This window comes from Bison bison, unplaced genomic scaffold (genome assembly GCF_000754665.1).
Source record: "Bison bison bison isolate TAMUID 2011002044 unplaced genomic scaffold, Bison_UMD1.0 scf7180017857650, whole genome shotgun sequence".
Lineage (NCBI taxonomy): Eukaryota > Metazoa > Chordata > Mammalia > Artiodactyla > Bovidae > Bison > Bison bison.
This window is the reverse complement of record NW_011488223.1, coordinates 46,404-62,812: the sequence shown is the minus strand read 5'-3', so window position 1 is coordinate 62,812 and position 16,409 is coordinate 46,404. Positions and strand designations below refer to the sequence as shown.

Below are 16,409 nucleotides of genomic sequence, written 5' to 3'. Positions count from 1 at the left end.
AACATTCAGAAAATGAAGATCATGGCATCTGGTCCCATCACTTCATGGGAAATAGATGGGGAAACAGTGGAAACAGTGTCAGACTTTATTTTTCTGGGCTCCAAAATCACTGCAGATGGTGACTGCAGCCATGAAATTAAAAGACGCTTACTTCTTGGAAGGAAAGTTATGACCAACCTAGATAGCATATTGAAAAGCAGAGACATTACTTTGCCAACAAAGGTCCGTCTAGTCAAGGCTATGGTTTTTCCTGTGGTCATGTATGGATGTGAGAGTTGGACTGTGAAGAAGGCTGAGCTCCAAAGAATAGATGTTTTTGAAGTGTGGTGTTGGAGAAGACTCTTGAGAGTCCCTTGGACTGCAAGGAGATCCAACCAGTCCATTCTGAAGGAGATCAGCCCTGGGGTTTCTTTGGAAGGAATGATGCTAAAGCTGAAACTCCAGTACTTTGGCCACCTCATGCGAAGAGTTGACTCATTGGAAAAGAGTATGATGCTGGGAGGGATTGGGGGCAGGAGGAGAAGGGGACGACAGAGGAAGAGATGGCTGGATGGCATCACTGACTTGATGGACGTGAGTCTGAGTGAACTCCGGGAGTTGGTGATGGACAGGAAGGCCTGGCATGCTGCAATTCATGGGGTCGCAAAGAGTCGAACACGACTGAGCAACTGATCTGATCTGATCTGATATGAAGGGAAGAGACTTGCTGGAAGAAGGAACAAAACATGAAAAGACACCAAAGATGATAGCATGCTGGATGTGTTCCAAGATCAGATTAGGAGACCAGTGTGATTAGACAAGGAAGAGCAGGGTGAGTGGAGGACAGGGTAAGAAGGTATGAAGTCACAAGGGTAGAAAGGCTTTGTAGGTGAGGTTGGAGACATGCTCTAACTTTGAGGGACATGGGAGACTCTTGGAAGATTCTGAACAGAGGAGGGAAATATGTTTTGCAATGTGAAATATGTGAAATATGCTTTGCAATGATTCTCTTGCTATAGAAGAACAAGGGAAGATGACCAGGAGACCAGTTAGGAGGTGGCTGAGATGATCCAAGAGAGAAAGGTCTAGAGCAGGAGTGGACATGATGAGGAGTGGGAAAATTCTGAATAATATTTAAAGGTAGAAACAACTAGATTTGGAATTGAATGGGTGTGGAGTAAAAGAGAAAGAATATAATTAAAGGACAACTCCAAAATTTTTATCTCCAGCAAGCAGAAGAATAGGATTTCCATCACAGCAGCAGCATCTGAGATGAAGAAACTGTAGGAGAAGCAGCGAGTCCTACAGGGGTTCAGTTTTGAGGAAGCTAGTTTTTAGAGACCTCTTAGACCTCCAAGCCTGCAAGTGGAGATGATAAGTGAACAGTTGAATACATGAGTATCAGTTCAGGAAAGAGGTATGGACCAAAGATATATACATTTTGTCGTCTCTGGTACAAAGTTATTAAAGTTCTGTGACTAGCTGAGATTATCAGGGGATACTTAAATAGAGAAGAGAGGCCATCTGTACACTAAGCATTGTTCTCAAGATGATTTTAGATAGGGCAGAGTTGAACATTTTAATAGTCATTTTCTAAATGAATGGATGAAAATTTAGATGGTAATTTTAAGGGTTCATTAAAGATTGTTTTTCTCTATATGTTAGTGACCTAAAATTCTTCAAATAATTTGTTTAAACAAAAACACGAATACACTTAAACTATTAACTGAATAACCAAGAATACCAGTGCCACAAAGATATTTCAATATTTGGAAAATTGTGTAGGAAGAAGTTTGGGAAGCAAGGTGTATTGGAAAGAATCCTGTCCGATAGTCATCAGCTTTAGTCCTCATTATTGGCCAAGAATTTTTAGGTGAATCTCTTTAACTTTTCGATGCCCTCATCAGGAAAAGATTGTTCTCCATCAAATGTTCTTTGATTTGCACATGGGATAATATACGTCTTTCGTTTTTTTTTTTTTTTCCACCAGAGAAAACGTGCCTCCAAGGGCATTTCACATCATATACTTTGGCAAGTGGCTTAACATAAAAATTTTATCTATTTCTGACACTTACCTGATGCACAGAGAAGTGTGTTGAAAGTTTCTTCTCTTTCTATTCCTTCAGGCTTTGTATTGAAAGAAGAAAATTAAGAAGAAAAGTTATCTGTATACATATGGAATCTAGAAAAAAGGTACTGATGACCCTATTTACAGGGAAGGAATAGAGAACAAACTTGTGGATACAGGGAGGAAGGAGAGGGTGGGGCGAATTGAGAGAGTAGTATTGACATATATGTATATATATATATTACTGTGTGTGAAATAGATAGCTAGTGAGAAGCTGCTGTATAGCATAGGGAGCTCAGCTCAGTGCTCTGTAATGACTTAGAGGGATGGGATTTGGGAGGTGAGTGGAAGGGAGGATTCAGAAGGAGGGGATACATGTATACATATAGCTGATTCACACTGTTGTACAGTAGAAGCTAATACAACATTGTAAAGCAATTATTCTTCAATTAAAAAATGAATTAAAAAAAAAGAGAAGTTATAATGTATCCGAGAAGAAGCAATCACTTTAGAAGAGAAAATGTTAGTGAAAGCTTGAGTTGTGGACATATTCATATTCATGGGAATGAAATGTCACTGCCACATACATGTTAGATAATGCGATTTCCATAATAAAGCTTCTGAGACTCAGAGAGATTAGACCTTCATACCTCAACTAGTAAAGGCTTGATAACGGTGTCCTTCTGTCCAATTTCTGGGAAGTGAGGCACCTTATTGCCACATAGTTCCTGAGACCGCAAGGCTTCTGCAGTAGCTGTGAAATTCACCTCTCCTGGGGAATAAAATTCTTAAGGAGTTAAACAGTGATCCTATATTGAATGGTTTCTTCTTTTTAAGCCTCTCCAATATATATAATTGTTTTCCTTCCATTGATCATTGTCAAAAGAGGAGAGAAAAGCATGCATCTGAGTGGGAGTGGAAAGCAATCATTACAACAAAAGAAGTAGGATTTGTGAACACCATTATCACTCACCCAGTGACTTTGGGGTCACAGCCCAGGACATGGTTCTCTGCTTGTTTCCACAGACACACTGAGATTCTTCATTCTTCTCTACTGGGATGGCCAAGAAGGCAGAAGAGGCCTCCAGCTGTATGCTCACCTGTCCCCCATTCCCACCCACAAGTTGGACAAAGAACACAGGGAAAAGGTCAGTAATGGGGTGTCAGGGAGGGGGGAGGGAAAGACGCTTAAAGGGACAATGCATACTAATGAGAGGCTTTGAGAAGCTGTTCAGACAAGGTAAATCCTGTCAGTATTTTGTAGTTTAGATGTTTGCCATAAGGACATTGAAAAACTGATGGGAATCAGGATAAATACTCAGGATTTAGGCTTGTGCCAACACAAGGAAGAAATATTTTTCTTTTGTTAGAGTGAAAAAATAATCAGGTGGGAGTAATATCTGAATTCAGGAATACACAAACAAAATACAGTCCTGGATGACTATAACCTTACCACCTTGGATCTGTTGGGGAGCTTTGTTCTTAGCACTTGAAAGTGAAAGTCTTATTCACTCAGTCGTGTCTGACTCTTTGTGACTGCCTGGACTGTAGCCCACCAGGCTCCTCTGTCCTTGGAGATTCTCCAGGCGAGAATACTGGAGTGGGTTGACATTACCTTCTCCAGGGGATCGTCCCAACCCAGGGATTGAATCCAGGTCTCCCAAACTGCAGACAGATTCTTTACTATCTGAGCCACTAGGGAAGCCTGGATGGTTGTAACCTTACCACCTTGGACCTGTTGGGGAGCTTTGTTCTTAGCACCTATTCTAGTCCAAAATTAGGCCACATCGTATTCAATTATGATTTACTAGGAGATGACCTGGGAGAGATTTAGGAAATGCATGGTGTGTTCCTTCCTCCTAGCTTCACTTACATCCAGACAAGTGCCCTTACCCGAATGCAATGGGACAGATAGTTGAACACAGTGGCTTTGAGTGTGAAGGCTTCTCCTCGAACCACAGAATAGGGAAGAGTGAGTTCCAGGAAGAAGGGCTGGAAGGCTGTGAGAGAGATGGTGGGTGAGAGTCCAAGCCCTGCTCTTCCAGACAAGCAGAGGGCACTGGCCTTCCACTCCGTGATGGTGTCAGGGACCTTGATTGCCAACTCATGTTTGCCCCACATACTAGAGAGGGGAAAAAAGAAGACGAGAGTAAATGAATTCCTTTTCTTAAAAGCATGGACCACAGCTGACTCTAGAGCATGACACTTTAGAAACCCAGTGTGATAAATGCTAAACTCGATATAAAGTTTGGTGCTCCTAGAGAGGTTTCTGATTTTTTTTTTTTTTTCTTTTTAGGGTCAAGGGTGGCTTTCTATTGTTTTAAGTATCTCAGGACCAAATTAGAAAAACAAAATTGCATTGTTTAGCTATGAGATAAATGAACTATGAATCTACACATCTATCAGAAAAGAGTGGGGCAGAACAGAAAGGACTGGGAGCCCTACGATTACACCAGAATCGTAGAGGAGGATTCAAATTCTCAGTTCCAAGCAGCACACAACTTACTCGAGTGGTATCAACTCCCAGATCCAGGTCTCAGGGAAATACTTCCGGATTGTTTCTTTCACTTTCATGGCTGAAGAGTCTTCTCTCGCACTCAATGGATAAACTCCCCTTGCATCTATACCTGCTAGAGGAGTGGCCATTCCATGTATGGGGCCTGGTAGGCTTTGTGAACTTGCTAGACCTGGAGCTGTGGAGAGACAACAAGAGGGCTTAATGTAAGCCTGAGTTTTATCATCAATTTCTCAAAGCTGCCTTATGTATCAAGTAGAACAGGGAATGGCTTTTATTAGAACAATTTACCCTACCACCTTCGTACTTTTTTTACTCATCTATTTGTCTTATTGGAAGGTTAATCCTGCAGCTTCATCAAATAGTTTAGAGGCAAATGTATTTTTCTCTAGAAATGAAAACAAATGTAACTCTCCCTAAGCTGATTTTTCAACTGGTGAAAGGAAGAATAAAGAGTAGTTTAACACCCCTATACCGCTCAGATGGTAAAGAATCCGCCTGCAATGTGGGAGACCTGAGTTTGATCCCTGGGTCGGGAAGACCCCCTGGAGGAGGGCACGGCAACCCACTCCAGTATTCTTGCCTGGAAAATCCCCATGGACAGAGGAGCCTGGCAGGCTACAGTCTATGGGGTCGCAAAGAGTCAGACATGACTAAGTGACTAAGAACAGCACAGCACATACTGCTTATGGGCTTCCCGGGTGTCACTAGTGGTAAAGAACCTGCCTGCCAATGTAGGAGCCATAAGAGACATGAGTTCAATCCCTGGGTCAGGAAGATCCTGTGGAGGCGGGCATGGCAACCCACTTCAATATTCAAGAATTCCATGGACAGAGGAGCCTGGCAGGCTACAGTTTATAGGCTCACAGAGTTGGACACGACTGAAGTGACGTAGCTCAGCACACAGTACGGGGGAAACAGGATTTGTAGGCATCTCAGCATGGCTAGAGAAATGTCTCTGTTAGCAGCAGAAGAGAAAATAGAATCTTTTTGACTTTTCCTCTTTTCTATGTATACTTGAGATACACAAGGAGACTAACAGTATGTCTTCCAAAAGCTGAATTATTTTATTCTATTATTCAATTTGTCAGAATCACTGATTTCCATAAAAGAACGACAGAGGCAAATAATATCCATGTAATCATTCACATTTCTCAGATCCCTTGCAGGTAGGGCACTGTGATTTGTGCCACTTCCACAGCTGGCTGTAAAGTCATGTGCATATCTACTCCTTCTCCCCCAAGATAGTAACCTTGAAAGGCATGCTGAGATGGAGTCACAAGAGGAAAGCTGAATGAATCTCCTTGACAATGATTGGTCAGTGTTCTGACCAATGGAGGTGTTTTGAACAGCTCCTGGCCTCACAAGAAGTTTTTGTGAGAGCATTAAAATAAACTGTTAGGTGCTTAGACTCTGAGATGTGGGGGTTTGTTTGCTAAGATGGTATAATTTATCTTATCTTGACTAATTCAGATACTGAAGGCACAGTAGATAAAGAGGATTTAAAGTACCAAGACTGTATTTAATTTTGATCAGAGAGAGATAGAGAAATTATAATGTTTCATTTTTTTTTTCTAGAGAAAAAAGTTATTTGAGGAAATTTTACTAAGAAATTGCTGCAGAGTCATAACATTCAGTACTTAAAAAAATGGCTTTTTATCCCAACCTAGCAAAACGTTACTTTTCTTCTATTATTTTAGCGGATAAATAACTTTCACCCTTACCTCCATAGTTCATAGACATTCCTGGATATGGAAGCGGCTGACAAAAATGTGGCTTGTGGATTTTTGAGTTGGTAAAAATATTTAATCCTACAGACTGGAAGAAAAATAATTATTAAAGCATATTGGCAATCCAGTCTGGGGACTGGGATATTTTCTTACATCTGTATTATATACCCTTAGTATTATACATAGAACTCATAGGATTATCGTGAAAATTCCACCCAGTGGAGAAGAGAGGTATTTTATAAAAATGAAAATGGGGTCACAGAGAGTTCAGATCATCTAGTTGATGAATGGGAGTTGGGATTAGAATCTACTTCTGATTCCTATTTCTGAATTTTGTCTCCTATATGCTTAGTGCCCCTTTAATTATCTTTTGCCTCCAAGAAACTGAGTGTTTTAGCTTTGGATGTTTTTCTTCCCTTCCTCCCCCTGCCTCAAACCACACATTAACTTTGTTGCAGAGAATAGTTTTCCGTTTCTTTTCATTTGAAATTGTAGGGTTGCATATTGGAGATTTTTCTTCATAGTCATTACACTTTGCTTTGTTTTTATTGGGAAATATGCCTTTGCCTGAATATCTGTGTTCAACTCATCCCTTTTGTGATTTATCCTTTCGTTTTTTTCTTTCTCAGTTTTAAGTATACTGAAACTCTGCATGCAAAACACCCATTCAGACATCCACAGTAGCTTGATTCCTTGATTCCTGCTACAGACTTCCTCCTCAATATTAGTCACAGTTAAATACTACTTGCTGTGCTCTAGAGTGCTCGGGAAGCTGTGGGACTCTGAGGCACCGTTGTCAGTGGTGCCAGTGGTATGGAACAGGGAGAAAGAAGTCAGAAAGAAACATTTAACAGTTAATAAAGAGCCTTCTTTTTCTCCCTCCACCACCAACTGATTCCGGAGGCTCCAGAAAAGGGAGGTTTAAACTGCTCTCAGCTAAGCTGCAGACCTCCACAGCAGTAGGACACATGGCTTCCTCAAGGTATAGCGAGTGTTTTCAGTCCTTTTTGGTGGAGCTAAGATTTAATCTCACAACCCGGAAAAACTTCCCTTTCATAATTCTGCCTAACTGCAGTTAAAGATACACATTTGCTCTAATGTACCTAAGGCATGCTAATGTTTCTACTCCAAGTTTTGCAAATTCTTCTCTATGAACAGCTACTTTCAATTCACCTGAAATTTTACTGCACTGAAACTGTTGGCCGCAGTATTTTACTTTATGTATTCAGTCATTTGCTGATTCATTTATTGTGAAATGACTGTTACAGTGGTTGCCAACAGAGTATTCACTTTTTTTAAGGATGTCAGAGGCTCTGTGGGAAATGTTTGCTTTGTTTTTCTCACATATTGGAACCTCTGAGAATCACTGAGAGGATATATGATGGTGACAACTAGCCTTGGGATCAACTTGGTTAAAGTTGTGGGCCCTAAAAGTATACCCCTTGCTCTTAAAGTGCCAGAGAAATTCATGACTGACTGTCTGTGTGTGTACAAAGTTCTCCATGCCTCTGACCTTTCAATATTTTTCTGTTAATCATAGCTTTGTCTTTTGGTGGTTGAGAGGAAGATCAGATTCTAGAGCTCTTCTCCATCTTGATGATGAGGTAGAGATCAATTTAGGTTGTGTTTTTAGGAAAAGGAATTACCTCAAAGATACTGTAAGCATCGTCATCACTGATGAACTGCTTTGGAATGTAAATGATTCCATTGTGAGTTATGTCTTCTGCGTTGATGCATTTTTCCCCATCTTCGTTCATGGGGCCTCTATATCCCATGCTAAAGATTCTCTTTACCGATAGCAAATTATACACCTGCAAAGTAGAACAAAGGAAAAACTGTTATTTATTTTATAAAGTGAGATAATGTTCAATCTGGAGTTTAAGAGATCTTGGTGTTTATTTAACACTCCCATAGCAACATTGTAAAACATGACACAGAAATCATGGAGTGATATCAAAGGTTATGGATCCCAATCCTGTTGTTGTATGAAAGAAAATAATGTATAAAGAAATCAAATTCATTGATGAAAGACTCAGAGGTCATTTAGCTTGAGTAAGTCTAAAACTCAAGTTTCTTTGTCTCCCAGCCCAAATGCCTACTTTTTTTTTTGAATTTATCTTTTGAATTTTATTTATACTTATTGGTATATAATTGCTTTACAATGTGGTGTTAGCTTCTGCTACAACAAAGCGAATCAGCTATATATATACATGTATTCCCTCCCTCTTGGAACATCCTCCCACCTCACGTCCCATCCCACCCCTCTAGGTCATAGCAGAGCACCAAGCTGGGCTTCCTCTGCTTTACAATAGGTTCCTGCTAACCAACTATTTTACACATGGTAATGTATATATGTCAGTCCTAATTTCCCAATTTGTCCCACTTTCCCTTTCCCCACCCTGTGTCTATATGTCATTCTCTCTATCTTCGTCTCTATTCCTGCCCTGGAAATAAGTTCATCAGTTCCATTTGTCCAGATTCTACATATATGTGTTAAGATATTTGGTTTTCTCTTTCTGACATACTGCACTCTGTTTGACAGACCCTAGGTCCAACTTTTAAAAGAAAGCAAAAAGAGAGTACAGAGAAGCATTATGAAACAATAGAAGTCCTTCATATCCATCACCTAGAAACAACCTCTGTAAATACTTAATATATTTCCTTTTCCCACTTTATGTGATTACATTCTTACCAAGTGTTTTTTTTTTTTTCCCCACTCTACTGCTTTAGGACCAAGTTTAACTCAGGAGGAAACTAGATGCAAACGTAACCTAGAAATAAATTCATTCTAGTTCAGTTTTTGCCTAGTGCGTGCATGCTAAGTTGTTTCAGTGGTGTCGGAATCTTTGTGACCCTATGGACAGTAGCCCACCAGGCTCTTCTGTCCATGGGATTCTCCAGGCAAGAATACTGGAGTGGGTTGCTGTGCCCTCCTCCAGGGGATCTTCCCATTCCAGGGATAGAAGCCACATCTCTTATGTCTTCTACATTGGCAGGCAGGTTCTTTACCTGGGAAGCCTCATCATAAGGCCACCTGCTCAGTCGTACAGTATTCAGGCTGTTAAAGACACACTGACTCCATGCGGACCTGTTGTCATCTCTTATCTAAGCTGCTACCATAGCCTCCTATTTCCGCGCTTTCATTCTTGCTCCCATACTCTGAACAGCAAACAGGATCTTCATAACTAGGTAAATCTAAATCGTTGCTCTCCTGCTTTAAACTCCTCACTGATATATCACTGCCTTTGCTGTCAATTCAATTCCTGGGTTGGGAGGATCCCCTGGAGAAGGAAATGGCAACCCACTCCAGTACTCTTGCTTGGAAAATCCCATGGACGGAGGATCCTGGTAGGCTACAGTCCATGGGATCACAAAAGAGTTAGACACGACTGAGCAACTTCACTTTCACGTTTCACTTTGCTGTCAATGCCTAATTCCACTCCAAGTTCACAGTCCTCCTCATGATCTTCCTGACTTTTCATTCCACCTACTGCCTCTACCATCCTTTTCTCTCACCACTTTATGTAAGGTCATTACCATTTCCTTTGGAAACACTGTTGTTCTGGCCTCAGGACTTTCTTGCTGCTTTCATTCTTTGCATTCCCTGCCCCTGCCCCTGTTATCTGACGATGCAAGAAGATATCCCCAATCACTACATTAAAACTTGTTCAACTGTTTTCTTCATCTCAACATCCTGTTTATTCCTTAAATGATACTTACCAACACTTAGAACTACTATATGTTGATATGTTTTTGTTGCTTGCTTGCTTAACACATGAGACTATGAATCTAAAATGGTCAAAGACCACATCTATTTTTCACGATTAGAACTCTTATTCTCAGAGCACTATGCTGTAGTCAAGATGCCATGGATATTTGTTAAATAAATAAATGGACAATGAAGACTGTAAAACTACTGAACTCTTTTACAAGTTTTTCATTATAAGAAACGTCTTTTTTTTTTTTTTTTTCAGCTGTGCTGTGCAGCATATGGGATCTTAATTCCTGGAGCAGGGATCTGAGATCCCCGCAGTAGAAGCAGAGTCTGATCTATTGGACCACCAGGGAAGTCCCAAGAAACATGTTTAAAAGACAAGTTTGATTGGAATATTTTTTGTCCATACTTAAAACAAATAAGTGCCTGGACTTTGGAGAAGATTTAAAAATTTGATATTTCACATACTATCTGGAATTGTAGTGTGTTAGACATAGCATTGAATAAAATTTGGTTCAAGTTCTACCTTTAAAATATATTTTTTGGTGCATTGTTTCTATAGTTGCTTAATCTAACTCTGCTGTGTTTTCTTATTTCATAAAATGAAGGTTATAATGCTCTCCTTAAGGAATTATTCATTTCTTTACTCATTAAAAATGTGTTGAGCATCTTTTACATGTGAGGACTGTGCGAGGCACAGGTGAGCAAGACTGCTCAGTCTTTGATACGTTGTAGCAGACAATGAAGTGAGATTATCTGTGGAAAGCATCTTGTGCAATGTCTTTTTCAGAAACAAGTAGAATTCAAACTCTTATGTGACTTAGTGCACTATTCCTGACACTCTAAAGAACTTGTCCTTTGCAGGTATAATTTTCAGCTTCCAGAAATGGTCATATCATGTGTGCATTTTCTGATATCCAAGACTGAGATGGGACTCACTGACTGAGGTGAGAACTCAGCTTCAGGCTTCATTAGTAGGACACTCTTGTCCACGGCTCGGAGGCCACAGAGAGAGTAAGGAGCGGCTGTGATCTTCAGGCTGGTGTTTGAGGCTGGGAGGCCTTGGGCTGAGGAGAAGCTCAGATTTACCTGTAAGGAGGATATAATTATAGCAATGAATTTTCCAATTGTTTCAATCTTAAGACACTCTTCTACCCCAGGCTTCCCATGTGGTGCTAGTGATCAAGAATCTACCTGCAATGCAGGTAAGAGATTCAGGTTTGATCCCTGGACCAGAAAGATCCCCTGGAGGAGGGCATGGCAACCCACTCCAGTATTCATGCCTGGAGAATCCCATGGACAGAGGAGCCTGGTGGGCTATGGTCCATAGGGTCACAAAGAGTTGGATATGAGTGAAGCAATTTAGCACACAGCACACACCCCAGGAAAGTCCCTAGAATATATTTTGAATTCCTCATGAATTTTCAGATAAAACAAGAGACTTGCAAGAAATCGTGCCAATGGCCACCTGCTTTGAACTTCTCCATTAGACTGCTCAGGTTTTGTTATCATTCTCTGCTGTTAGAGATCCTTTGGCAGAAAGTTTTAGAAGCACTACCTGACAGTCTTTTAATGAACATAAGTTCCTTATTTTCCATGCTTCAAAAAGAGGCGATGAAGAAAAAGACTGGGCTTAAACAAAACACCCACCTTATTGGCAAAACAGTTTTCAATGTCGAGCTCCTCAGTATCTGCGATAACTTCTCCATTAGGTAAAATGGTATAAACAAGTAACTGGGCTATAGGAGCAATGTCCGATTCCACTCGGAAGGAGAAGGAAAATACCCCTTTTACTACAAAGTAAAGAAAGTTCAAGATAATAGATTAGGAAGAGGGAAGAGCTTCAGTTTTATAAAGAGGAGCCTCTCAAATTATTTTACTTATTTACATGTGGAGTGTACTAAAGTTACAAAAAGACTTGCCTTCATGCCATTGTGCTTGCAGTGAAAGTGAAAGCGTTAGTTTCTCAGTCATGTCTGACTATGTGACTCCGTGGACTGTAGCCCTCCAGGCTCCTCTGTCCATGGAATTCTTCAGGCAAGACTACTGGAGTGGGTTGCCATTCCCTTTTCCAGGGGATTTTCCCCACCTAGGGATCGAACGTGGATCTCCTGCATTGCAGGCAGATTCTATGCAGTAGTATTCAGTAAACATATGCTGAACCACTGATATTAATATTTTCCTTAAAGATGTAGATTACATTGTTAATTTCCTCTGCTTAAGAAAGAAAGAACATTTAGTAAGTCTCTATTTTTAAATAAAAAAAAAAGACATTAAGAAGTCAAGAGAGAAGAACTTCTAGACATCTTTAATGATCTCTATGATCAAGTCAGCACAAGTTTTGTCATATGAATGTGCTTAGTCGCTCAGTCATGTCCAGGAAAGCCTGTCATATGCATGAGGGGAAGTCAAAGAATGCTACACAATCTTTACCTTCTGGCCATTTACAATAGAGCAGAGATACAGGTTCAATTGGTAAAGAATTGGCCTGCAGTGTAGGAGACCCTGGTTCAATTCATGGGTTGGGAAGATTTCCTGGAGAAGGGATAGGCTACCCACTCCAGTATTCTTGGGCATCCCTAGTGGCTCAACTGGTAAAGAATCTGCCTGCAATGTGGGAGACCTGGGTTCAACCCCTGAGTTGGGAAGACACCCTGAATGAGGGCATGACAACCCATTCCAGTACTCTTGCCTGGAGAATCTCCATGGACAGAGGAACCTGGCAGGCTACAGTCCCTGGGATTGAAAAGAGTCGGACATGACTAAGTGACAAAGCACAAGCAGAGGTACACATAATCATGTACAAAATATAGTATGCCTCTGATTTTTATAATGCATCTATTTTAGTTGTTTTCTGTGTGAATTACATAGTGTTTAATTCACGCACCTTTAATCTTGTTCTGTCTGATCTTTGTAGCTTAAATTTATTTTAAAGCTGTTGTCCTATACATCTATAGAATATTTGAGGGCAACTTGTGGCAAAATACACAAAACAGCAGGGTTAAAATAAATGTGAACTAGTGGCTGATTCATGTTGTTGTATGGCAGAAACCAATACACCATTGTAAAGCAATTATCCTCCAATTAAAAATAAATTTAGAAAATGAATTAGTAAAAAAAAAATTGAAGTAGTAAAACTAAAACCATATGGAATTGAATTTCTGAAGCAGGGTTAAACATAAGCAGGAATTAATTATTAAGAGGCCATAACGAATGATTAAACAAGAGTACTTAAATATAACAGTTTCCCAGAAATCCAAGACAAATGGAAAAACAACCATTTACATAGCTATTGTTAAAATAAAGTATGCTTTATCTTACGGAAAGAGACACTTCCTTCTCCCCATTTCACCTCTCAAGATACTTATGTAGGATTTGCCTGGAGGGTCCCATGGACAGAGGAGCCTGGTGGGCTGCAGTCCATAGGGTCACTGGGAGTCAGACGCGACTGAGTGACTTCACTTTTACTTTTCACTTTCATGCATTGGAGAAGGAAATGGCAACCCACTCAAGTCTTCTTGCCTGGAGAATCCCAGGGACGGGGGAGCCTGGTGGGCTGCCTTCTATGGAGTCACACAGAGTCAGACACGACTGAAGCGATTTAGCTGTAGCAGCAGTGAAAGTTAAAGTCTCTCAGTTATGTCCGACTCTCTGCGACCCCATGGACTATACAGTTTATGAAATTCTCCAGGCCAGAATACTGAGAGGGTAGCTTTTCCCTTCTCTAGGGGATTTTCCTAACCCAGGGATCAAACTTAGGTCTCCTGCATTGCAGGCAGATTCTTTACCAGCTGAGCCACAAGGGAAGCAGGAACTAATTTTGAAGAAATTTCCTCATGAGGAAATTTGGTTTTTGATACGCTATTGGGAACAAACTTACCTGCTCTAGAAAAACCAATATAATGTTCAGTCCCATAAAAATCCATGATAAATGGAAAATTAGAGGGACTGTTCCATATTTGAGTACCTGAATTAAATTTTTTTAAGCAATAAAAAAATTTAGTAAGAGAGATTTTTATCTAGATAAGACATTTTATGGACCTAAGGAGAATCTATGGTGAGCAGGGTTTAGAGTGGTATGTCTTCATTATGGCCTTGGTTGTCTCATGCTGCTGGGAAAATGGATAGACTAGAAAAAAAAAGCTTTCATTTAGTGATACAGTTAGTAGAAATTTAATAACAAATGAATTTGAAATTCAAAGAATCACAAGATTTTAAGCACAATCTAAAAGTCATGATTAATTATAAAGGTCTTTTTAATCCAGCTTTTTATGATTAGTTCAACAAAGGTGGTGAATAGTAGAGTTAGGAGATTAAATAAAAATCAATCTTCATTTGGAAAGTTTTGAAGAATGTTGAAGTGCAATGCTGGCTTTATGTTGTGTTGAACTGCTTGAATAAAAAGAGATAAAGGACCACTAGAGAAATAGAGTGAAAATTCTTGGCACAGTAGTTTATCTTAAGCAAGTTGAGACTTTTTTTTTTGGCTAGCAATTTTTCTACTTTACAAAATAAAGAAATAGTACTTAGTTCTAAGTTCTTCCATTAGAATTTTTAATAAAGCATGGGATTTATTTAAACACATAAGCAGAAGAGTGTACAAAAAATATAGCATCTTGAGGGCAATGACCATGTTTTATTAATGTTTTTATGCAAAGCTCCTATTATGAGCTATATCAAGATAGAAAGATAGACTCTCTTGAAGTATAGTTTTAATGGGGAAACTTTTTTCCCAAAAAATTTAACAGTTGTAAATCATAAAGAAATATCTTAACTTTCATTTATGAATTAGTTTAAAAATATGTATTGCATACCCACTGTGTGTCAGGTACTATTGTGAGAAATGGTGTGTCAAAAATAAAAGACAAATATGTTCTAATCTTTATAATATGTATTCTTTATTTTTCTTGAAAATATTCACTCACCTTGGGTGAATGGACTTTTTAATCTTTCCAAATATGCTTTTGTTAATAAAAATTGCTTTAGTAAACTGATAGCCTATAATTCAAATGAACAGGAAAAAAGGGACGCTACTTATGAGATTTAGTCTGGGGATATGTAACAAAGAGACTGAACATACGTATCTTTGGTAATAGAGTTTTTCTTGAAAAGTTAATTAACAGATATCAATGGATATTTATGATTCAAGAAAACCCAGAAGGAAAGTATGATCTAAAAGAGAGAGGCAGGAATACAAGTGAGAGCCTTGAAGATGGTGTGTTGCTAGCATTTAAGACAGAAGAGGCCATAAACTAAGGAACGCAGGTCTTTAGAAGCCGCAAAAGGTGAGGAAACAGGTAATCCTCTAGAGTTCCAGAAGGAATTTCATTCTGCTGACACCTTGATGTTAGCCCAGTAAGACTTCTTTCTACAGAACTACAAGATAGTAACTTTGTGTGGTTTTTAGCCAGCCAGCTTCCTACAGAAGCAATAAGAAACTAATACAAAATCATACAGAGTAAAATATTTCTTTGGTGATTATTTTCATTTTTCAGTTATTTTCTGAATTAAACAAATTTAATAATAAAATGAATATATTTTACTTTAGAAATAAAATTTAAAATATAGAAACACTATAAAAAGGATTTTAAAAAGTACTAAAATGAATCTAGTATTCTTATTTTTAAAATTAGCTTCCCCATCTTTGGTTGATGGAAGAAAGTTGGTAGCCATTTGCTCTGATGTAAGAAATAGCTAAAGTGTTTAGGGCAATTTAAGAGAAAAAAAATAAGAAATCCTGAAAATACTTACACTCTCCTTGTTTAATGGATAACACATGGGTTTCTGATTGAGCGATGCTTCCTCTTGCTTTGATCTGAAGACAGAGGGAAATACGTTTATTATCATTTTAAAGGGTAGTCATTAAACTTACATATTTATAATATACAAATAACATATTTATAATTTACAAACAACAAGAATCTTACTACTTCAACCCCAAAGTTACTTTTGTTTACTAAATTTCTCTTCCAATATTTTCCAATTTGTGTAGTTTAAGTAATAAACTTCAAACAATATACTTTAAATAACAAACATGTAATTTTACAATGTTTTAGAATTTTCTTACTATTTACTACTTATCTTGGATATTGATATTTTAAATTTACATATTCTTTCAACATATATTTTAAGCATCTATTATATGCAAAGCAATATATAGTGAAGGGAGGTATAAAATATTGGAGAAGGCAATGGCACCCCACTCCAGTACTCTTGCTTGGAAAATCCCATGGACAGAGGAGCCTGTTAGGCTGCAATCCATGGGGTTGCTAAGAGTCGGACACGACTGAGTGACTTCACTTTCACTTTTCGCTTTCATGCCTTGGAGAAGGAAATGGCAACCCACTCCAGTGTTCTTGCTGGAGAATCCCAGGGACGGGGGAGCCTGGTGGGCTGCTGTCT

The 16,409-nt window shown here is 39.1% G+C and overlaps 1 protein-coding gene across 1 annotated transcript in view; it reads right to left on the bottom strand.

The window, feature by feature from the left end:
* LOC105003669 (alpha-2-macroglobulin-like) overlaps positions 1 to 16,409 on the bottom strand; it is a 60,527-nt gene that overhangs the window by 16,090 nt on the left and 28,028 nt on the right. Inside the window, exons 14-23 of the mRNA XM_010860993.1 lie at positions 15,759 to 15,822; positions 11,658 to 11,800; positions 10,947 to 11,096; positions 7,939 to 8,103; positions 6,287 to 6,380; positions 4,554 to 4,740; positions 3,941 to 4,169; positions 3,021 to 3,147; positions 2,698 to 2,819; positions 2,055 to 2,106 (exon numbers count right to left, since the gene is read on the bottom strand). Coding sequence (XP_010859295.1) covers positions 2,055 to 2,106; positions 2,698 to 2,819; positions 3,021 to 3,147; positions 3,941 to 4,169; positions 4,554 to 4,740; positions 6,287 to 6,380; positions 7,939 to 8,103; positions 10,947 to 11,096; positions 11,658 to 11,800; positions 15,759 to 15,822 — 1,333 coding nt within the window. The remainder of the gene's footprint in view (positions 1 to 2,054; positions 2,107 to 2,697; positions 2,820 to 3,020; positions 3,148 to 3,940; positions 4,170 to 4,553; positions 4,741 to 6,286; positions 6,381 to 7,938; positions 8,104 to 10,946; positions 11,097 to 11,657; positions 11,801 to 15,758; positions 15,823 to 16,409) is intronic.